This window comes from Elephantulus edwardii, unplaced genomic scaffold, assembly GCF_000299155.1.
Source record: "Elephantulus edwardii isolate Elephantulus edwardi_28Jun2011 unplaced genomic scaffold, EleEdw1.0 scaffold00052, whole genome shotgun sequence".
NCBI lineage: Eukaryota > Metazoa > Chordata > Mammalia > Macroscelidea > Macroscelididae > Elephantulus > Elephantulus edwardii.
In genome coordinates this window covers 12,004,203-12,028,096 of record NW_006399802.1, presented here as the reverse complement: position 1 = coordinate 12,028,096, position 23,894 = coordinate 12,004,203, and the positions used below count along the sequence as shown (strand labels likewise).

Genomic DNA, 23,894 nt, shown 5'->3' with positions numbered 1-23,894 from the left:
GTTGTGGGAGGATATCAAGGATATCATCCAAGAAAAGTGGAAACGTTCATTACAAAGACAGAAGAGGAAGAGAAGACCAAAATGGATGTCAGAAGAAACTCTGAAGATTGCACTGGAGCACAGAGAAGCCAAAGCACAAAGAAGAATTCAAGATACTAAAGAACTGAATAGAAGATTCCAAAAAGCAGCATGGGATGACAAAGCAAAATATTACAATGAAATGTGCAAGGAGCTTGAGTCAGAAAATCAAAAGGGCCAAACTTGCTCAGCATTTCTTAAGCTCAAAGAACTGAAGAACAAATTCAAACCTCGAGTTGCTATAGGCAGACTATTAAATGATCCAGGAAGTATTAAAAGAAGATGGAAAAAATATACTGAGTCACTGTATCGAAAGGAATTGGAAGACACAGAAGAATTTCATGAACATATGAATAAGAGCCTATGATGATGAAGATGTTCAGGCTTCTTTGAAGGAACTAGCAAAGAACAAGGCCCCAGGAATAGATGGTATACCAATTGACATATTTCAGCTAACAGATGCTGCCCTGGACGTGCTCACCAAGTTGTGCCAAGAAATCTGGAGAACAACCACTTGGCCAACTGACTGGAAGAGATCTGTATCTGTTCCCGTACCAAAGAAGAGTGACCTAACAGAGTGTGGAAACTATAGAACAATATCATTGATTTCACATGCAAGCAGATGCTACTGAAATTATCCAAAAACGACTGGAACAGCACATCAGCAGAGAACTACCAGAAGTCCAGGCTGGGTTTAGAAGGGGTCTTGGTTCTAGGAATATTGTAGCTAATGTTAGATGGATCTTGACTGAAAGCAGGATATATAAGAAGAGTGTCTATCTGTGTTTCATTGATTATGCAAAGGCGTTTGACTGTGTGGATCATAACAAACTGTGACTGACTCAGAGAAAAATGGGAATCCCAGAACACTTGATCATGCTAATGCAAAACCTACACTTGGACCAAGAGGCAGTCGTCAGAACAAAGCAAGGAAACTGCATGGTTCAAAATTGGGAAGGGTGTACACCAGGGATGTGTCCTATCTCCATACTGTTTCAATCTGTATGCAGAACAGATTTTCAGAGAGGTTGGTCTCTATGGGAAGTGTGGCGTCAGGATTGGTGGAAGATCTATCAACAGTCTGCATTATGAAGATGACACAACCCTGCTTGCTGAGAGGACTTGAAGCGCTTGCTGTAGAGGGTCAAGGACTGCAGCCTTCAACATGGATTGAGGCTCAATATCAAGAAGACAAAGATTCTCACCACTAGACCAATTGGCCGCATCAGGATGGATGGTGAAGAGATTGAGATTGTTCACAGCTTTAGTCTGCTTGGCTCCACAGTCAACATTCTTGGCACCAGCAGCCAGGAAATTAAAAGACGTACTGCCATGGGAAAGTCTGCTGTTAGGGACCTCCCCAAAGTACTGAAGAGCAATGGTGTCTCTTTGGAGACTAAGGTGCATCTGATACAGGCCATGGTCCTTGCTATCACTTGTTATGCATCAGAGTTGGACAATGACGAGGGAGGATAGAAGAATTGATGCCTGTGAGCTGTGGTGCTGGAGGAGTATTGAGGGTACCATGCACTGCTAGGAAAACAAACGGATTCATCCAGGATCCAGGAGAGGTTAAACCAGGCGGCTCCTTAGAGGCAAGGATTCTGAGGCTTCGTCTGACATATTTCGGGCATGTAAGGAGGGGCCAGGCCTTGGAGAGGGACAACATGCTTGCGAGGGTGGAGGGACAGCCCAGGAGGGGAAGGCCCTCTATGAGGTGGATTGATTCAGTGATTGGAATGGGTGTGTCAGAGACAGTGCAATTGGCACAGGACAGAGTTTAGGGCTGTTGTACATAGGGTCACTATGAGTCACAAGGGGCTCAACGGCACATAACAACCACCGCCAATAACAGTAACTCACGACAACCCTACAGGACAAAACAGAACTACTCCATCAAGTTCTCTTGGAAAAGCAGATAGGCTTGAACCAATTGTCCAGTTAGCATCTCAACACCTAACCTGATACACCACCAAGCTGCACAAATTGTAAATGAGGCAAAAACTACAAAAAGTTTGTATGGATGAATGCCAGGTTTTTAACACATAAATCCTTTTCCAATAAACCACACAACTGCAATCTAATTAAATATTTTTTTTTAATCTTAATTCTAATTTGAGGGAAGAGTTTAAAGCAACGGTGTCTGGGCTCACAGGAGTAGAGAGAAAACGATCAAGCACTAAAAAGGAAATATTCTCGTTTCTCCATTCTTTTTATCTCAGATTCCCAGATTTATGCTAGATTCTCTTAACTGGAATTTCTCTAGAAACTTGCATATCTCATATCAAATCTCTCCAGCCCTTGCTTTATACTTTAAAGAAGAGTAACTCATCTGACAACAGTTATTACCTTGGCCACATTTTACTACTGAACTAGGTTTATCACTTTACTAGATCACTGAGTTAATCTGATGATGGTATTGCCAGACTCTTGTCTCCTCTCCTTAAGTGATGTGACAGGTCTTGACCTTCTCAGTACCATCAATGACTGTTGGTGTAGGGCAGGCCTACAGGACTCATCCAGGCTTTGCAAATCCAGTCAAGTCTCTACAGGCAGGTATGATCAGATTCAGGTTGGGAGTTCCAGAACTATGAAACAAAGATTATAGGATATTTGCATGTTGTTAAATGTTATTGAATCAACTGTAAGTCAAAGGAAATCTCTGAACCCTGCCCTCTTCTGTGTCATCTCCATCTCTGCCGTATTTCAGCCCATTATTAGTGTCACTGTGTCAATCCATTTCTTTGAGGATATTTGCATAGAAGAATAAAATCTGTACTGATAACCTATTTGGGCAGTGATTATTGAATGAATGTACATGTGTGTATATAGAGAAGTCAAACACAAGAAGAATTTTTTATTCTTAGCTCATACAATATTAAAAGAAAAAACATAAAAATAAAGTAATACTCCATTGGTGTGAAATAAGTTATTTTAATAAGTTTGTCTTTAATACAAATATAAATCAAGATCTCTACCATTTCTATGACAACTGAATTCAAATATCAAAAAAGTGCAATATTTAGTAAGATTTTAATTTTGAAAAAGATTGTTTAAATACAGAGTATCAAATATAATACAGAATTCATAAATATTTAATGTTTTCTGTCACAGTATTAAAAATACAACTTTCTTAGCAATCCAAGGCTATAAAAGTTTCAAAAAACATTCAAAAAACCCTTTAGTACCTGTTGATGTTTACAGCTATAATTTTTTTAAAAAAGTAAAAACTTACAACATGAGTGTAATCTGAATCCTTTAAAAGTCTAAAAATACGATACATTAACTCTTTGCAGGCAGCAGATTCATTTTTATGACAGAAAAAATCATGGCACAGAGCTGTACAGTTATAACTGAAGTTTTAAACAAAAGAATAGAGCAAGAAAATCTAAAACAAGTACTTTTTATTTCTTTTTACTTTGCCTAAAAGGAACCAAATTAAAAATTTTGTTTCTCTATGTGTCTTTCATTAACTGATATCCTTGGTTAGTTGGTTACTATGAAATGTCCAAGAACAATACTAATAAAAGTCAGGCAATTTCACATAGAGGTATTTAATTCTGATGCAAAATAAAATATATGTTTATGTAGATTAAAATATGACACAAGACAACTAATGAAAAACATTAAACTAAAAACTGAAAAAACCTCCCACTAGAAAGGAAACAGAGTAACGGAAAGTTTTTACTAAGAAATTTTTTAAGCATTAAAATAATAACTACTAATAATACAACCAAGATCAGAGGAGAGTTAACCATATGTAAAACCTAAGAATAATTTGTTTTGTAGTTGAAAACAAATGTGTTTTAAAGAGATACACATCTTTAAAACAAAAAAAAAGCTTAAAAAAATCCATGGAATAATTTCTTTAAAATTACATCCTTGATTTTCCTTTTAGACAAAACAACAACAAAAGGAAAAGGTTTTTAAAAAGAATGTAAAACAGACTCCAGTTCTAGTATGATACTGAAAAATATTGCTAGAAATAAAATATCAGATATTTTCCATTTAATAGACATAAAGACACAGGACTATCTCTGAAATAAAAACTAGTAATTTATTTTCATTCATAATGAAAAGTAATTTAGGAAGAGTTTACACTTTCCAGTGTCAAAAGTAATTCAGAATTATTTTCTGTGCTTAGGAAATTATAATTCTAATATGTAGTATAGCAGAATTCTAATGAGTAACAGTTCAAATGAAAGTATTTTTATGACAATATCTAAATTAAAAAGTTTTCATTTTTAAAAAAATAGTGTTAGGCTTACTTTCTGTAATTGTTTCAGTCTAGTTTTATTTTATAAATATAAAACAAAATAATCACAAGAGTTTAACTTGGAAAGACATTTTCACATGATACACTCACAGAATTCATTAATTATAATCCACAAAAGGTTAATTTCTCTAAAACAAAAAAGTCCTCTATTTTTGTCATCTACATTCTTTATATAAAATCTTTTATTTCACATCATTTACATAGAAATATTTATCAATCTAGCAGGTAGATATATATAAACACATGTGTGGTTCTGTGGTGGTGGGTTTTTTGTATGACTCATATGTTTACTCAGTCTTCTTACTGTGCCTATTAAGACTATCTGAAGCATCAGCTGCAGGCTTTGTTGAGGTGGTTGAGCCAGTACCATTGGATTTCGTTTCACTTTTCTTTCCACCTAATGAAAACTGCTGAGGAAAGCCAAACAGCATGCGACCCAATGCATCCTCGAAGGAACCAAAAGGCAGAAGAGACGTCTCTGTGAGCATCATGGTTATCTACAAGGGGAAAGTTGAATTTTTAATTTATTTTTTCGGTTTCTCAGAACTGAGAGGGGGAAAAAATTAACAAACAGGATCTAAAATAATTGCCTTAAATTTAATATACAGAAGGCGTAAACTAAGTTAGGTTCTGTGCAAAGATGTAAAAAGTTCACTGTAAAAGTTCACTAAGTAATTAAAACAACAAAACTAAACTAAACCAAGGTATATTCTGAGTACCAAATATTTTGTTGTTGTTTTTATGTGCCATCGAGTCGCTTGCGACTCATAGCGACCCTATGTACAACAGCCCTAAACTCTGCTCTGTCCTGTGCCAATCGCACTGTCTCTGACACTCCCATCCCGATTATCCTAGTCACTGAATCAATCCACATCATAGATGACCTTCCTCTTCTGCGCTGTCCCTCCACCCTCCCAAGCATGATGTCCTTCTCCAAGGACTGGTCTCTCCTCACAACATGTCCAAAAGTATGTTAGACGGAGCCTCTGAATCCTTGCCTCCAAGGAGTCACCCGATTTAACCCTTTCCAGGACAAATCTGTTTGTTTTCCTAGCAGTCCATGGTATTCTCAATACTCTTCTCCAGCACCACAGCTCAAATAAGCAGTACCAAATAAGCAGTCAAAAAGTCCTGCCAATTTATCGCTCTCCCCACTATCCTCCAACAAAGGTGGGGGAAAGCTCCTAGCTCTGCTTTATAGGGTAGCACTCCCAAGGTCAGTTCTTTCTCATGTCAAGTCTCTGGTTCTCTACTGTGGTTGCAAATGGTCTGGCTGGCACAAGATCTCTGACCCTGAAGGGAACACTACATTCTTCTCTTCTTTTTGGCTGGTGGTAAGATGCTCAAATTCTGCTGCTGAACCAACTCAATTTAATAGCAAGACTAGCCAATCCCCTTGTGGACTAACACATCCTAATCATATATTCCCACCCATGTTATTATTAGATGCCAAATAATTAATTGAGTGTGACTCACAGCAACCCTATCAACAACCGATCTGAACAATGTCTTATCCCATGCCATCCTCACAATCTCTGAGACACTCAAACCTATTGCCGCAGTCACTATGTCAACCCTCTTGGTGGAGGGTCTTCTTTTTCACTGCCCCTCCATCTTCCCAAACAGGATTTTTAACCATGGAATAAACCTCCATGGAATAACCTCTCCTAGCAACATGACCAAATTATATGAAAGAAAGCTTCATCATCTTTGCCTCCAAGGCCTCTTATTGCTTCTTGTAGCAGTGTTTTGTAGTTTTCCTTATAAAGGTCTTTTGTGTCGCTAGTTAAGTTTAATCCTAAGTATTTCATCTTGTGGCTGACTAATGCAAAAGGTATTGCTTTCTTAGTTTCCTTTTTCACGTTTTCTTCACTACTGTAGAGAAATCCCACTGATTTTTGCCTATTGATCTTATATCCTGACACTGTACTGAATTACTTTACTAGGTCCAACTGTTCTGTTGAGTCTTTGGTCTTGTCATCTGATATTTTAATCTTCTGAATATGTAATTGGGTTTATTGTTCAAATTGGCTTTCCTATCCATTTACTTTGACTTTGTCATGTGGATGGGAAGGAATTTGTGTTTCTCTATTGTTCAGTTTCCTTGCTCCACTTGGACAACAGCTTCTTGGCCAATGATTTCAAATGAGCATAATTTCGTAGGTTATCTACATGAGCATAATTAAGTATACTGGGATTCTCATTCTTCTTTAAATTAGTCATAGTTTATTTGATCCCCAGAGTCAAATATGTCCGCACAGCCAATAAAACACAAATAGACATTCTTCCAGTATTCCTTGCTTTCAGCCAGGATCCATCTGACATCAGCAATGATAGCCCTGATGCTATGGCCTCTTCTAAACCCTACTTGAACTTCTGGCAGTTCTCAATGTAATGGTCTGGCCATTTTTCTATGCTCTTCAGCAATATTTTGCTTGAATGTGGCAATGATGACATAATAATTTCCACATTCTGTTGAGTCATTTTTCTTGGAAATGGAAACAAACAAGGATCTCTTCCAATTAAAGAGTCAGGCAGCAGTCCTCCAAATTTCCTGGCACAGACAAGTGAGCACATCCAGGGCTGCATCCATTACGTGAAACATGTTAAACTGGTATCTCACTGATTTCTGGGGCCTTATATTTTGCCAAAGCTTTCAGTGAAGCTTCAATGTCTTCATTACCATTAGCACTTTTTCAGATGGTACTTCCTGAAATCTTTCAGTCTCAACCAGTATTTTTTTGTACAGGGACTCCGTGTTTCTTTCATCTTCATTTGAGGTTTCCAGGATCATTCAAGAGATGTCCACAGCATCTCTCAGTATTGCAACTCAGGGATTGGATTTATTTTTCCGTTTTTCCAGGCTGAGAAATGCCAAGCAAGTTCTTCCCTTTTTATTCCGACTCCAGCTCTTTGCACATTCCATTATAACATCCTCGTTATCTTTTTGACTGTCCTTTAAAATCTTCTGTTTACCTTTTTTTACTTTGGCATCTTCCCCTTTTATTTTGGTCTCTTGATGCTCTAATGAAATTTTCATAATCTCTTCTGACACCCACTTTGATTTTTTCTTTCTCCTCTGTCTTGGTAATGACCTTTTGCTCTCCTCATTGCTGCTATCATCCCACACTTTTTCGGATCTTTGTCACTAGTGTTCAGCGCTTCACACCTGATTTTGACAGGATTCGTGAGCCATCAGAATTCAACTGTAGCCACTGGAGAGATACAAACCTGAATTATAATGAGAAACCATCTTAATCCCACAAAAATAGCCATACTCAAATACAGAGAACACAAGAAACGATGACCAGCTTGTAACCAAAACTGGAAGTCTTACACATTGCTGACAGGATTGTAAAATTGTACAACCACTGTGGAAAATTGTATAGCACTTTCCAAAAAGCTAGAAATATATTATTCAACAAGCTCCCTAGTAAAGATACTAATATAATCTATAAAAATAAAAGCAGTGACATAAATTTATGCATGCCAATGTTCATTGCAGCATTAATCACAATAGCAAAAAGACAGAAATAATCTACATATCCATCAACAGATGAATTGACAAAAGGTGGAATATACATACAATGGAATACTATACAAGAAAGAACGAAATGGGAAAAGAAACAGTGAAAAGAACAAATATATATATCATCTCTAAAATTTAAAAAATAATTTTATGTGCAGAAAGAAACTGACAGAAAGGAGAGGAGAAGGAAGAATGAGGAAGAATTACTTAGTATTAGAATGAGGTACTAGAATCAAGATAAGAGACACACATTTGTTCTGGTAAAAGAAAAGGCAATACACAATATGGTGGAGATCAGGAGAAAGTGACTAAAGTAAAATATTGAGGGATGCACAAAAACTAAAGGCAATGATGGTAAATGCTACAACCATATATACTGACTGTGGATTCACATGAACTCAAACTGCTGGCAACTTCAATCTTTTCTCCAGCTATCATGACTTTGCCTATTGATCCAGAAGTCAGGAGTTTTTGTTTTCTTAATGTTGTGATATTATTCATATTGAAGGCTGTAGTCTTTGACTTCCTACAGTAAGGGCTTCAAGCCTTCTTCATTTATAGAAAGTAAGAATGTGCCATCCGCGTAACAGGCTGTTAATGAGTCTTTCTCCAATCCTAATATCACATTCTTCTGGTAGTCCAACTTCGTGAATAATCTGCTCAGCATAAAGACTGAATAAATTTGGAGAAAGGATACAATTCTGATGTCCATTTTTCCTAATTTTAAACCACACAGTATTCTCTTTTTCTCTTTGGACAACAGTTTCCTGGTCTATGTATAGGTTTCTCATGAGCACAATTAAGAGATCTGAGATTCCCATTGTTAGCTATAATCTGTTGTAACAGTCAGATGCCTTTGTATAATCAACGAACACAAGTAAACATCTCTCTGGTAGTCTCAGCTTTCAGCCAAGATCCACTTGACATCAGCAATGATGCCCTTGTGTCACAGTCTTTTCTGAATCCAGTTTGAATTTATGGGCCTGTGAATGTATTGTCCCAACTGTTTTTAAATAATCTTCAGCAAGATTTTACTTGCACGTGATACTGACGATATTGTTTGAAAATTTCCACATTCTGTTGGACCATCTTTTTTGGGAATGGGGATAAATATCTGGATTCACACCAAATACCCATGACAGCAATAGTCAAGAAATCAAAAGACATGTTGCAATAGGGAAATCTAAGCCTAGCTTAATGAACTGCCAATGAAAGACAAAAAGAAAACATCAAAATCAGTGCTCCACTATCTCAGGAAAATAGTACTATCCTTAAGGGTGTCAGAATTTAAAGTTTCCTAAGGATGTGAACGTTAGTATTTTTCAAAGTCCCAGTAGACTCATCACTCCCAGTAGACTCATCACTCAGCTGAGAAGTACTGTTAGCATCAGCATTACTGCTGAAATAGTTAAGAGGTTCAAGAACAGAATTTTGTGAATTTAGTCTCGTATCAGGTCTTAATTAAGCAAGGTGATACAATATAATTGTGAAAAGTGAAATGAACACTTACTTTTTGGTATTTTAAAAATAAAACATACTGACTCAGTCTCATATGGACAAATACCGAATAAGATTACTATTGTAAAAATACAAGGATAATTAGTAAGATGTGGGAAAAAGTCAAAAAGGGGATGCGAAAGAAGGTAGAGAAGTAGAGGAATGGGAGGAGAGGAGAGCATTAAGGGAACAGAGTTTGGTGAGCAGAGGGACTGAAGGTAAAGGAATTGGTGAAGAACCTATGGTGACCTAAGATGTGATAATAGTAGGCATAAATTAACTGTGATTAATATTATAAAACACAATGTATAAGTGATCATTCAAAACAATGAAAATGTAGGAATGTGTGAAAAGCAATGCACATGAATGATATACACTGTGTACATGTTTCATAAGCATACCAAGGGAAAACAGAGTGGAAAAAACTATTTCACAAACTATTAAGAGAGTGTTCCTTAGAAGCAAGGATGGTGAAACTTCATCTCACATACTTTGGACATGTTGCCAACATGGACCACTGCTTGGAAAAAAAAGACATAATGCTTGGAAAGATAGAGGGTTCGTGAAAGAGAAAGCTGACGAGATGGACTGCGGTCATTACCGCAACAACCGACCCGAGCAAGGTGAGGTTGTGAGGAAGGTACAAACAGGGCAAGGTTCTGATTTCTTGTTCATACTGCCACTATGAACAGTGGTAGACTCAATTCCACCTAACAGTATCAACAACAAGATGACAAATTGCAATTAAAACTCAAAAATTCACTGTGGTATCATCAATTCTAATCCACAGCAACTCCCCGTTGGGCTTCTAAGACTATCAAGCCTAAGGGAGAGACTGTTCCTCTCTCTCCCTCAGAGCCACTAACTGACCCAACCCTCTGCGATGCTCGACCTTTTGGTTAGCACAACACTCTACAGACCATGCCACCAGAGCTTATTTTGGTGTTAAAGTTCCTATAAATATGCACAAAAAACCTAGATGAATACCTAGAAAGTAAAAACATGCAGTGATATCCTGCAAACACTAAAGAAAAACAGCACCAGTGCCTGTTTCTCCACAGCATCATCCACAGAATGTGTCGCAAAATCTGTTTTTATTTTCTGCCACTAAGTGACAAATGGTATTTCAGCATCATTTTAATATGCATTTCTCTAATTTTTAGGTGAGTTTAACCTTTTTTGATATAGCTGAAGATGAGTCTCATATTGAATTATCTGTTGGCAACTTTTTCAAAATTTCTAAAATTTTTTTAAAACTTGGATTTTGGTCTTTTTTCCCTTTGTTTTTTAAATTTTTTTTGAGATTTTAATGAAAGTTTATAGAGAATTCGGATTTCCATTCATTCATTGTTGCACATTTTCCTTCCAACCCATTCCTAGTTTGCTTTTCTCTTGGGGGGAGGGGAAGAAATTCTTTCACTGTTGTACAATTCCCTACTCCCACCCCAGTCCACTTTACAATGTAGCTCTTATTCTGCACTGTTATCATACAAATAATACCTAATCATATATTCCTTTTAAGCACTTCTTTCCCTCATCTGTTTTCATGTAGTGTACATTATTTATCCTCTTTTCTTAGTTACCCCCAACCCACTGTCAGTCCTGTTTTACAACAGTGGCACTATGCAGTATTTGTCCTTTTGTGACTGAGATACTCACTCAACATAATGTCCTCCAGGGTCATCCACTTTGTATAATATTTCATGAGTTCCTTGTTTTTCACTGCTGCATTGTATTCCATGGTGTGAATATACCACAGCTTCTCTACCCACTTGTTCGTTGATGGGCACTTGGGTTGTTTCCATCCCTTTTCTATTTTGAACAACACAGCAATAAACATGTGTGTGCATATATCTGCTTGGATGGCAAGTTCTGGTTTCTTTAGGATATATTCCTAGTGGTGGAATTGCTGTGTCAAATGGTATTTCTACTTCCAACTTTTTGAGAGCACTCCATACAGCCTTCCATAGTGATTGCACCATTTTACACTTCCACCAACAGTGAACAGATTCCAGTTTCTCCACAACCTCGCCAGCATTTTTTATTTGCTGTTCTGTTAAATTTTGCTATTCTGACTGGGGTGAGATGATATCTCATAGTTGTTTTGATTTGCATCTCTCTTAGAGCTAGGGATTTTGAACATTTTCTTCACGTATTTGTTGGCCATCTGAATGTCTTCTTTAGTGAAGTGTCTGTTCATATCCTGTGCCCATTTTTCAATTGGGTTATTTATCTTTATCTTGTGGTGTCTTCCCTTAGTCTTTAAGAAATTGTTACATATTAGTAATATCAGTCCTTTCTGGTATTTTATCACAATGTAACAGTTACTTTTTTTACTATGATTTTTTTTTTGCCATATTTTTAAAGTCAAATTTATCAACCTTTCCTTATGTGAGTGAGAAACTTACTAGACTTTCCTCTACATTGAGAATGAAAAGGAAGTCACCCAAGTTTTCGGTTAGTACTTACATGGTTTCACTTTTTACATATGTTTTTTTGTTACGTACTGTAGAGTCACCTGCGACTGATAGCAACCCTATGTACAACAGCCCTAAACTGCCTGATCCTGTGCCAATCTTATTGTTTCTTGACACCGTTTTAAGGTCAAAGAGTGTGATATCTCCTACTTTTTCTTTGTATTCCCTTTGTTTTTGCTTCTCAACTCTCCAGTAAAATTTTCAGGGTCTATCCTGACATCATTTGGGTTGATTTTTTTTCTTTCTCTTCTCACTTTGATGCCACCCCACAATTTTATCACAAAGAATTGGCAGACAATGAAATATTTCAGGATGTACTATATATGATCAGTGTGATTACTGAAAGGCAAGGTTTTATTTCTGTCATTTTTGTTCTTTTATATGCTGTTGCTGGCTACTTTGATCCAACCACTTTTTGGTGGCATCTCCAGGGGAAGGACTTCCTTTAGAATTTCTTGTGGCACTGATTTTTGTCTCACAAACTCTCTTACAGCTTATGCTTTTCTGAGAATGTCCTGCTTTTTCTATCATATTTTATGGAGAACTTTGATGGGTACAGGATTCCTGACTGCCAGTTGTTCTCTTTCAGAGTTTTTAATGTGTCATTCCACTGTTTCCTTACTTGCATAGTTTCTACTGAGAAATTAGAGTTTAATCTTATTTACTCTCCTTTATAGGCTACTGTTCTTTTTTCTCTAGGGCTACTTCTCTAGGAGTGTATGCAATCAAGTATAAACTGATGAACTGTATCTGATCTTGTTCACAATCAGCTTGGGTGGGATGCTTCTTGTGTTGGCTAACAGGATCTGATGGACACGCCTCTGTATTTAAAAGTCAGTCTGGTCCTACCTGTGAGTGAAACTTTAGCTTAGCATAGTTGGATCCTGGTGGGTGTTTGTGATTTACTTGAAAGCTGGAGTAAACTGGGCATTTCTAATTATGTTAGCAATCAAGTGTAAGCTGATTAACTATATCTGACCTGATTTGACTAAACATAGGTCCTAATATAAAATCTTGAAATCCCAAGAATCTAAAGAAACTTAAGAGAATATCTAACCCAAGTACTCCATCTCACAAATGAGACAATAGAACCTTTGCAATATCTAATCATCCTTGACTCTGTCTACTATTCTCTGGCTTCGTAGGTTACCAATAGTCTTTGCTAACAGATTCTGCATAAAGCAAAAGAAGACTCAAGTAACTCTTATTTACAGTATTGTTGTTGGCGGTGCCTCCCAACTGAGTATAACTCACAGGGACCTTATTAACTACAAATGTGAATCCTGTCCTATCCTGTGCCACCCTCATCATTGTGACACATTTGAGCCCATGCCGACCCTTCACCTTTCCAAGCATGATGCCTCCTTCCAAAAAATAGCCTCTCCTAGCAATATGACCAAAGTATGTGAGACAAAGCTTCACCAAACTTGCCTCTAAGGAGCACTCTGGCTGCACTCTTCTAAGACATATCTGTTTGTTCTCTTGGCAGCTCATGGAATATTAAGTGTGTTTAGGGTAAAAAAAAAAACAACTAATCTTTTAAAATTATAATAAGAATACAAAGAAATGTGTCTGTTTCTTGCCTGATATATAAAATTCTATCAAGGGGCAAGAGTTACATAAGACTTACAGACCTAATTTATAGTTAGCTGCTATACTTACCTTTGTAGTCACAAGGAAGACAGTATAGCAGAACATCAGATTATGCTGTGATATTCCAAGAAGATTGGCCTGCTGAAATGTGAACATAATTGACCCCAGGAGGGTTACTTTGGTAGGGCTGAAAAAGAAACTTTAAGTTAGTAAGCAGTAAACATGACCTAGCCCTCTATTTCTCAAAGTACTCCACAAAATGCTAATTTAACGAGCTAATGTATGAGATATAATACAAAAGTGAGTACTATGAATGTACTTATAAAGGTTAGCAAATGTTGAGTTCTTTCAACAGGTTTGTTCAATACATGTATTACCAGAGATTTAGTATGTTCATATATACTGTGATTCCCACAAAGAGAGGGTGTTTTTGAATTGCAGTTGACCATATAACACTTTTTTCAAAAGGATTTCAAAACCTTATGTTTCACAGTATAATTCAGACAAATAAATTAGCCATTTTAGAGAAACTTACACCAAGAGTCATACACCAAATCTCTAGAAAGTGCTGAGTGAGGGGGTGGAAAAGGAGGATAAATTTAACATTTTATTGTTTCCATGGTATAAACCCATGATTGTCAATTTCAGGATGCCATTATGATGTCAACAACAAGAGGCATAGAATTGGTAAGAAATGTACAGTTAGTCACATGCATCAGTATGAGCCATTTAATACACACACACACACACACACACACACACACACAGACATATTACTATCTTAATCTATGAAACTAAAATTTTAAAATCTAAATATATAATCTAGGGAGCTCTGGTGGTATATAGTCCATAGGGAGTTGCATTGCTAATACGCCTCTCTGGTGGTTGGGAGAAAGACAGACAATCTTCTCTTCCATACTATTTGCCTTCATGGGGCAAGTTTCTGACCTGTTGTTCACAGGGCCATCATGAATTGTCAAACTTACAGTGAATGACAACAAAAATAAACCTGGAAAGTCAGTTGTGAGTCAGTTCCAACTCAAAGGCCAACAAATTCAGAGCATATAAGAGTCTAGTCTACCAAATAAAAATCATTACTTTCATGTAATAAATTTGTCACTGTAAATGGAGCAAAGGCCACGTGGGGAGGGCCGAACAATACAAAATCAATTTCCACAATGAACTGATCCCCCACGCTCCCACACCTCTTTCTACTCATCTAATACTACTCTATTAGGTCCTAAATCCATTGTGATAGCTCACAGACCACACACAGAACCATATCAGGAAAGTCAAAAGGTTATAATTCAGGTAATTAGCAGAATACAATCACTCAGGACAGTTTCCAAGATGTGCTCACAGGTCCCTCAGCCTTGAGCCTCCCAACTTTTGGCCAGCGTTAACAAATCTCTCAGTGCTGCCAATTATGGCTCTCCACTCTAGTCCTCCAACAAACTTAGGCAAAGGCTCTTAGCTCTGGTTTTTTGAGGAGTAGCAGTCCCAAGGTCAGCTCAGTTTCACATCATTACACAAGACCACACACTTGGCTTGCTGAAAGTGAGGAAGAGCTGAAGCACTTGCTGCAAAAGATCAGACACTACAGTCTTCAATTACATCTCAACATCAAGAAAACAAAAATTCTCACCACTGGACCAATAGGCAACAACATCATAACAGATAGAGAAAAGACTGGCACTGTCAATGATTTAATTTTACATTAATCCTCAGTCAAAACACTTGGTACCAGCAATCAGGAGAAATCAGGAGACATACTACACTGGGAAAGTCTGCAGTCACAGCCCTCTTCAAAATACTGAAAAGCAACAATGTCCGTTTGAAGACGAAGGTGCACCTGATTCAGGCCATGGTCTTTTCAATCACTTGCCATGTTGCTAAGAGCTATGCAATGAATGACAGAGGAAAAACTAATGCTTTTGAACTGTGGTATTGGAGAAGAGTACTGAATATCCCATGGACTGCCAAAAGAACAAATAGACACACCTTGGAGAAGATGGAACCAGAGAGCTCCTTGAAAGGCAAAGATAGTGAAGCTTTGTCTCACATTCCTGGGCATGTTGTTAGGAAAGAAAAGCTATTCCTTGGAAAAGGATATCATGCTTGGAAAGATAGTCAGTGAAAGAGAGGAAGATTCTCAAGCAATTGGATTAACACAGTGACTGCAGCAATGAGCACAAGTGTGTCAGAGATTCTAAGGATAGCACAGGCTAGGACAGGGTTCAGACTTGCTGTTCACAGGGTCACTATAAGTTGTACTTGACTCCAATGGCTTCTTAACAACAACAATGAAAATGATAAGAGTCTGAAACTAATTAATTTCTACCCAAAGAAATCCATTCCTTTGTAAATTTTCTCTTCACAAATTATGTTCTCACCACATTCATTCACTGAGTCAGAACCCACTCAGAAGTGACCTCCTGTAAATTTTCAGATGCCATAAATCACACATGAAAAGACTGACAATGTTTCTTCCTCAGAGCTGCCGAAGGGTAGAACCTCAAGAGAAGTATGGCCTTTGGGCTTGACACATAACTCCCTAAAGACTGTATCACCTTGAATCTTGATGATCTTATAATAATCCAAAGGGTTTTAGTTTTGCTTTGTTTTTGAAAGGGGCAGGAAGGACACCTAAGAATGGAATCAGTAACTGTTTTAAAATTCTATTTAAAATAAATACTTTTTGAAAGAATAAACTCTGATAGTTCTCTTTCTAAATATTATTAGTAGGTAATTCTAGCAGCGTCTTCCATATTTTTGTTATTGTTATAGGTCCTCTGAGTCACCTACAATTCACAGTGATTTTATGAACAACAGATCTAAACCCTACCCTATTTCAGTATCACAAAAATGTTTTTTAAAACAGATTTCCTAAGATTCAGGATAAAAAAACAGATTCAGTACAGTTTGTACCAACTTACTAAGACATCTTCAGCCATTCATCACCTTCTGGCTTCCAAGTTCCTTTAACCAACTGCTCAAAATTTGTGATTATGTTACCACCTGCACCTGAAAATAATAATGAGAGTATTTAGTCAGAATTTTTTTTTGTCTATTTTCTTGGGGTAAAGCTGAGTTAGAATAACAATTCTATGGACAGCACAGAAGAGGAAGACTCCAAATGAGACGGGTTAACACAGTAACAGGAATAACGGGAGCAGGTGTGTCACAGACAGTGAGATTGGCTCAGGATAGAGCAGGGTTCAGAGCTATTATTCATAGGGTCACTAGGAGTCACAGGCAACTTGATGGCATATTACAACAACAAAAATTCACTTCTTGGGAAGGAGGAAAATAGTTGCCTTGTGCAATTATGGAACTGAGACAATTACAATTCTGCCCTTTCACCAGCACAGCAACTATCTGTCACACTGTATCTGAAGTTAACTAACATTGGTACCTTCAGCACAGAGATGTGAGGAGAGATTTGTTTCAGATCTAAGAAGACAAATCAAAACAAAAATATCCCCTAGTTACTATTTCCTAATCTGTGGTGATTGTTTGGGCTTTTTTATTTTATTTTGTAAATCAGACAGACAAACAGGATGCTGCTAGTCTCTTTACGCAGAGAGTTTAATCACATATATCATGTGAGCTCCAATCATCATGTTATCTCTGTTCTCCAAAAGGAGGAACAAGTAAGGATTAACCTTACTGATGACTGGTGATTAGTGTTAAGTGAGTTATACTGTATTTTCTTAACCTTTAGTCAAAGAAATTTATTCAAATTCCACATATAAAAGAACTCAACAATAAATTAATCACACAAAGTGTTATGAACCCCAAATCAATCATATTTACTTTGTATTTTGTAGTTATTTAAGATTAAAAATTAGATACATACAAAGAAAAGGCAGCACAATGTATTTTATTTATAAGTGTTATCTGATTTCTTAGGTAAGCTTAGTATGTATAAATATATGCATTATTAATATTGTATATTGTTCATATTACCTCGGGCCCATCCAATAGCTATCATGACTATCCAGCCATTTCTGTAATAGCTATTAGCATGTGTGACTCCACCTACTATTTTCCAAGTTCTGGTCACTTCCTTCATTCCTGCAGCCAAGACTTGAACAGGTAGGTAAGCATAGGCTTGGCAAACTAGGTCACATGGGCAGAAAAATACAATATACCTGAAATCAAAATTTATATATTTTAATATATCGACAGAATCAGGAGAAGAGAAATAAAACGTTAGCACAGGCCTACCTCAAACATATGGCCGATCTGGTTCCTAACAACCACAATAAAGCAAGCCACCTAACTTTTTCCACTTCTCAGTACCCGTGAGAGAGGAACCGTGCTGGTGTCATTCACCAGCGTTGCACGGCGAACCCAGAGCCAGCATCTCTTTGACGGTTCAGATCTACCAGGGGCTCCTAGGAGGAAAGATGGCAATCGCCTCCCCTATAACTTGCAACCCCCAAAAATCTGCTGGATAGTCAGCAATGGGTCAGTTCCAACTCAAAGAAAATGAAAGTGAGCACATAAAAAAAGTCATGTCTGCAACACTACACAGCCATGATCAGAGGAGAGTATAAATGTTGGACTTCTAAACATATTAATTACACAAAAGGTATTTGTTAGGTTCCTAATTTGTATTTATGTGTTCTAGAAGCTATGTGTTGAATCCATTAACAAAATAAATGTAGAATCACTCCTAGGAGTACAGGGGATTTTTTTTCCTTGTCATCAATGTGGCATTACTACACCTACTCTATAATTACTGCTACCATCTATAAATAAATAACTTCTTATTTAATTTCTAAAATATATCTACAGTAAGTTAACTTTTGAAGGGGGGGCATGAAATCATGCCTCTGAATCTCCAAACCAAGGGACAAAATTTCATGAGGTGGTTTGGTTGTACAGAAGCAGCCTGAGCAGCTTCTCTCTTTTTTGTGTCTGGAATGGAAAGGGACCCCTACAGTCAAAGCACTGCTGAAAAGGAACAAGGTAGGAGGCAGCACACTCCCTGACCTCAAAGCCATCTACGCAGCCACAGTAATCAAGAGAGTGAGGTACTGGTACAGCAGCAAACACACAGATCAATGGAACAGAATAGAGATCTCAGAAATCAACCCATTCTCCTTTGGTCAACCTATCTTTGGTAAGGAGAAGAAATCAATTCAATGGGGAAAGACAGCCCCTTTAACATATGGTGCTGGCAAAGCTGGACAACAATGTGCAGAAAATTCAATCAACACTCTTACCTCAAACCACATTAAAAAACCAACAAGAGTTTGGATCAGCAATCTCTCAGTATAAACAAAGACTATAAAGTTCATCAGAGAAGAAGGAGGAACAACTCTAGAAGCCCTAATATATGGCATGAAGAGACTTCCAAGCATAATTAAAAGCCTACAACCAGGAGAAGATAAAATTAAGAAGACATTCTAAAACTCAAATCCTTATCACATCCAAAAACTTCTCCAACAGAATAAGAAGAAAACCCATTGACTGTGGGAAAAAAAAGATTCTAAATTAACATATCTGACAAGGGATTTTTGTCTAAAATTTTTAGAACACGCCAACAAGAAAAAGATAACCAACGAAATCACAAAATGGGCACAAGATATGAATAGATACTACTTAAGCTATGAACAGAAAAAAGTAAGATGGTCAACACACACACGAAGAAATGCTCAAAACCCCTAGTTAATAGAGAGATGCAAATCAAAACAACAATTAGGTATCATCTTACCCCTGCAACAATAACAAAGTTCAACAGGTCAGAAACAACAAATGCTAGTGAGGATATAGAGAGATTGGAACTCTTATTCACTGTTGGGGAATTTCAAATGTTACAACCGCTATGAAAAGCAGTCTGGCACTTCCTAAAGTTGAAGTCAGACGTACCATTTGACCCAGCTATCCCACTATTCGGGATATACCCTAAAGAAAGCAGAGCTGTGACACAAACAGAGGTATGCACACTCATATTTCTTGCAGCATTATTCACAATATCGAAGAGATGGAAGTGGCCTGACTGCTCAACAACAATGAACTTGTAAAGCACTGTACAACATGGATGAGTATGGAAGACATGATATTAAGTGAAATATCTCAGTCACAAACTGATAAACAACACATAAGATCACTGTTATAAAAATAGGTTAGACACAAGAGGGGGGCAGTGAACAGGAAAAGAGGATAAATAAGGAACAATGCATGGGAATAGGTGAAGAGAAAGACTATCTAAAAGGAATGGATGGATGATAGCATTATTATAGGTGCCACTGAGTCAAGTATGACTTGTAGTGACCCTATAAACAATAGATCTGAACCCTGTCCTGTCTGTACCAACTTCACAATCTCTGACACACTTGAGCCCATTGCTGCAGTCAATACGTCAATCCATCTGGTTGAGGATCTTCCTCTCCTCTGCCATACCGCCAATTTTCCAAGCATGATGTCCTTTTCCAAGGAACAGTCTCTCCCAGCAACATGTTCAAAGTATGAGATGATGCTTCATCACTCTTGCTTTCAAGGAGCAACAGGTATTCATCTTCCCTGAAACAACATCTGTTTAATTTTTGGCTCTGGGTCCATGGTTTATTCAGTACTCTCCTCCAACATTACAACTCAAAGAAAACTCAACTCTTCTTCTGTCATCTTTACTCACTGTCCAGCTCTCAGATGCATAGCAAACAAGTGAAAAGACCATGGTTTGAATCAGGCATACCTTAATCTTCAAACTAAAATCACTGCACTTCACTAATTTGGGGAGACCCCTGACTGCAGACTTTCCCAGTGCAATATAACTCCTGATCTCTACCGACCTAAAGTCAATACATCTTGATATTTTCATAGGGTCAATATGAGTTGTCCGTCCATATACTAGGAGTGCTGGAGAGGGAAGGAGGAAAATGTGTTATCAATGAATGTGTGAAAATCTTGCCTTTCTGTCTACTTTCACTAACACCACAATTTAAGAAACATCAAGCTTGTAACACACTGATTCAACTGCTAATGAAAATAATGACAGTTCAGGGGAGCTCTGGTGGCCTAGTGGCAAGAAGCTGCAACTACAATCCCAGAGGTACACGGTTCGAATCCACTAGGTGCTCTGCCGGTGAAGGAGGGGCAATCTCCTCCTGAACACTCAGATCTAATTTGACGGTACATGCACACAAAAATAATAAAATAAAACAAAATTAAAAAAGAAAATAATGACAGTTCAACTGAACCACTCAGCTACTATACAGGTGAATGAAGTGACCAGTTTGCTCTGTAAAGATGAATAGCCTTGATGGGAGCAGTTCAACTGTCATACAAGGCTTCCAAGAGCCTGCTCTGACTCAGGGCACACGGTAACAATCCAGGACAAGATACAAACAAAACACTTGGCCACTGACACGAAGGAAAGTCAAACCAGTGTAAGTAATAAAAATGAGACTAGAATTTAGATTAATACCAATAACTTAGCAAAGAGAAGCTACCCAGAGTTACTCACTAAGATGTGTTTTCATTTAACTATTAATTTTATTCCTCTATTAAGTAAATATTACTTAACTAAATCAAAACAGAAAACTAAACAGAGTTCATGTGAGTCCAATATGACTGTTTTGCTCATGCTGTTACTATTTTAACAAATTCATAACTATGTGTATAACAGGAAGATTATTTCTCAAATAGCATTTATAATATTTCTAGTATTATTATACTATATATTATTATATAATAGTATTTCTATTCTTCTAAGTGCATGCAGTCTCCATTATATAAATGTGCATATGTGACATTTTTAAGTTTAAGGAAAACAAAGTCTCAAAAAAAGCATTATACAGAATGATTATATAGTAATTACATCCTCTCAGAAACAGTTTCTCAAAATGAAAAATCTTATAACACTGCCTTCCAACAATACTGTACAGGGATACAAAGTCATTGCTTGTCTTTGTCAGTAGATGGTGCTAATCTCCAGATGTGAACACTAAGACATACTAAAGTTTACCTTTTAACAAGTGTTCGTGGAATCTCTTTTAGCTTGATAGTATTTTGAGTCAATTCAAATTTAAAGTAAATGAAGCAAAAGTCAGAAATTTGTTTTTAACATTGTTGTTGTTGTTGTTATGTGCCGTCGAGTCGCTTGCGACTCATAGCGACCCTATGTACAACAGCCCTAAACTCCGCTCTGTCCTGTGCCAATCGCACTGTCTCTGACACTCCCATCCCAATTATCCCAGTCACTGAATCAATCCACCTCATAGAGGGCCTTCCTCTCCTGCGCTGTCCCTCCACCCGCCCAAGCATGATGTCCCTCTCCAAGGACCAGTCTCTCCTCACAAAAATATCAAATTTAAGGTAGTATGCCTAATATTTACAAAGGTCTGTGTAAAAAGCGACCAGGTCTACATTTCTAGAACAAAAACAATCCACTACTAAACAGCCAAATGGCCTAGATTTGTATTCTGGCTCCAATTAGTCAGCACTGTAACACAGCAGTCCAGTTATTTAGTTTCTCCATGCTGTAGTTACATCATTCATGAAATAAGAATAAAACAGTACCTACATCAGAGGGTTCTCAAGTGAGATACTAAATGTACAGCACTTAGAAAATTATCTGAGGGATACCGTCATTGGTATGCGTATTATTGTTTTGTAATGCATACACATTTTAAAATAACCCAGTAATTCAAACTAAAACAAAGATTTATCTGCAAAAAAAGAAAAGAAATACAGGTATTCATATAATGGATTACTATACAGCAATGAAAGGCAATATACTACATATAATTACATGCAAAAATAATCCTCTTAGAAAAATAATGTTAGGTTTTAAAAAAAGGCCCAGAAAGCCATACACAATATTTCATTTTGAAATATTACTGCAAGGTGTCATAAGCAGTATCAGGCATATAGTTAACAAAACAAACTCCCAATTCTTATGATACTCTCATTCTAGTAGGGTGAGACAGAATAAAAATATAAATAGATAATATGTCAGGTAAGAAGAAATAACAAAGTAGGACAATGTTAAAATCCTTGGAAAGCCACACCAATTACAAACTGGCTGGTTCCAACTCACAGTTACTCCATATGTATGTAGCAGGGCAGGGTTTTCATCAGTTATGATCTTTTTGAGGATTCTGAGGGGGTTTTAGCAAAACAGTATCACATTTATGACATTAATATTACATGCATTGAGAGGGATAAAATTATATTCCAATGACAAACTATGGAATGCTTCATGAATTCATGTGTCATCCTTACCCAGGGGCCATGCTAGTCCTCTCTGTATTGCTCCAATTTTAGTGTATGTGCTGTTGCATCAAGTATGGTAGTGATCTTTCAGAAGATCACAAAGCCTTTCTTGAGAAGCACCGCTGGGAGGATCTGAACACTAACTTTTCAGATAGTAGCTAGGCACTTACAAACAATAAGGACCCATCCAGGAACTCCAACAGTTAGAACCCAAATCTACTACCATCAAGTCAGTGCCAACTCATAAAGTTCCTCAGGCAAGACCCATATGTTTAGACGCTGTTAAGGCAAAATCAATTCAATGGCACTGGGAACAACTATATGAACAATAAACTGGGGATAAGGGAGTGATAACAGCTGAGTTATTAAAATTGTCCAGACAAGACAATAAAAATGGAAGAAAAAAAACCCAACACCCAGTGGTGTTTAGTACTGTTGATTTACAAGTAGAAATAATGATGAAAATAATCAGGTTCTGGGTATTTATTAAAGGCAAGGATTTTTAGCTCTAGTTTTTATATGAGGGGCCATGATGCACTAATCCCTTGGTAGCTGCATGGCTAATCCAGTGGCCACGCCTCTCTGGCTGTTGAGTCACCAACAGAACAAAAAACCAATCTCCACCTGCTTGATATTCTAGTCTTGGAAATTAAGAGCTGGATCAGTTATGAGTCAATTTTAACTCTACAACAATGACTAAGAAAGAGAGATAAATACTCTGTACAGAAAACCTTACTTGGATCCTTCTCTTACTTGGATTCCTTCTCTTAAACATGTTTCCCCCCCCAAAAAAAAAAAAAATGTAAAATCATTTCCAAAGAGAAAAATTCCATTTTAGTAGTAACTCAGAAACAACTCTTATATTGTTTCATAGTCTACCATATAGACAACTTACCAGATTGAAGATGCCAGTAATATATTAGTGTTGTTTTCAAGAAACCTCAATGGAGGTTCTGCAAGAAGTATACAGGATAAAATTCCACCACCAAAGCAATGGAGCATAGCAGTACACCAGCTTGAAAGAGGATTCCTCCAAGCCACTGAAACTGCCCCTAAAACAGCAAAGGAAGAGTGGTCTGAGAGAGTTGCATAATTTAAAAATCCAAAGATACCAAAGGCACTAAGCAAATAAACTTATTAAATGCTTAACTCTCAAGAATCTACTATTTCTCTTACATATGGCAATCATAATCACTATAAATAATCTTTTTTTTTT

The 23,894-nt window shown here is 37.2% G+C and overlaps 1 protein-coding gene across 1 annotated transcript in view; it reads right to left on the bottom strand.

Moving 5' to 3' along the window:
• Positions 1-4,641: 4,641 nt before the first annotated feature.
• Positions 4,642-23,894, bottom strand: part of TMEM38B (transmembrane protein 38B) — a 27,651-nt gene continuing 8,398 nt past the window's right edge. Inside the window, exons 2-6 of the mRNA XM_006886911.1 lie at positions 23,574-23,730; positions 17,420-17,604; positions 16,387-16,474; positions 13,520-13,637; positions 4,642-4,851 (exon numbers count right to left, since the gene is read on the bottom strand). Of these exons, the coding sequence (XP_006886973.1) occupies positions 4,642-4,851; positions 13,520-13,637; positions 16,387-16,474; positions 17,420-17,604; positions 23,574-23,730 (758 nt within the window). The remainder of the gene's footprint in view (positions 4,852-13,519; positions 13,638-16,386; positions 16,475-17,419; positions 17,605-23,573; positions 23,731-23,894) is intronic.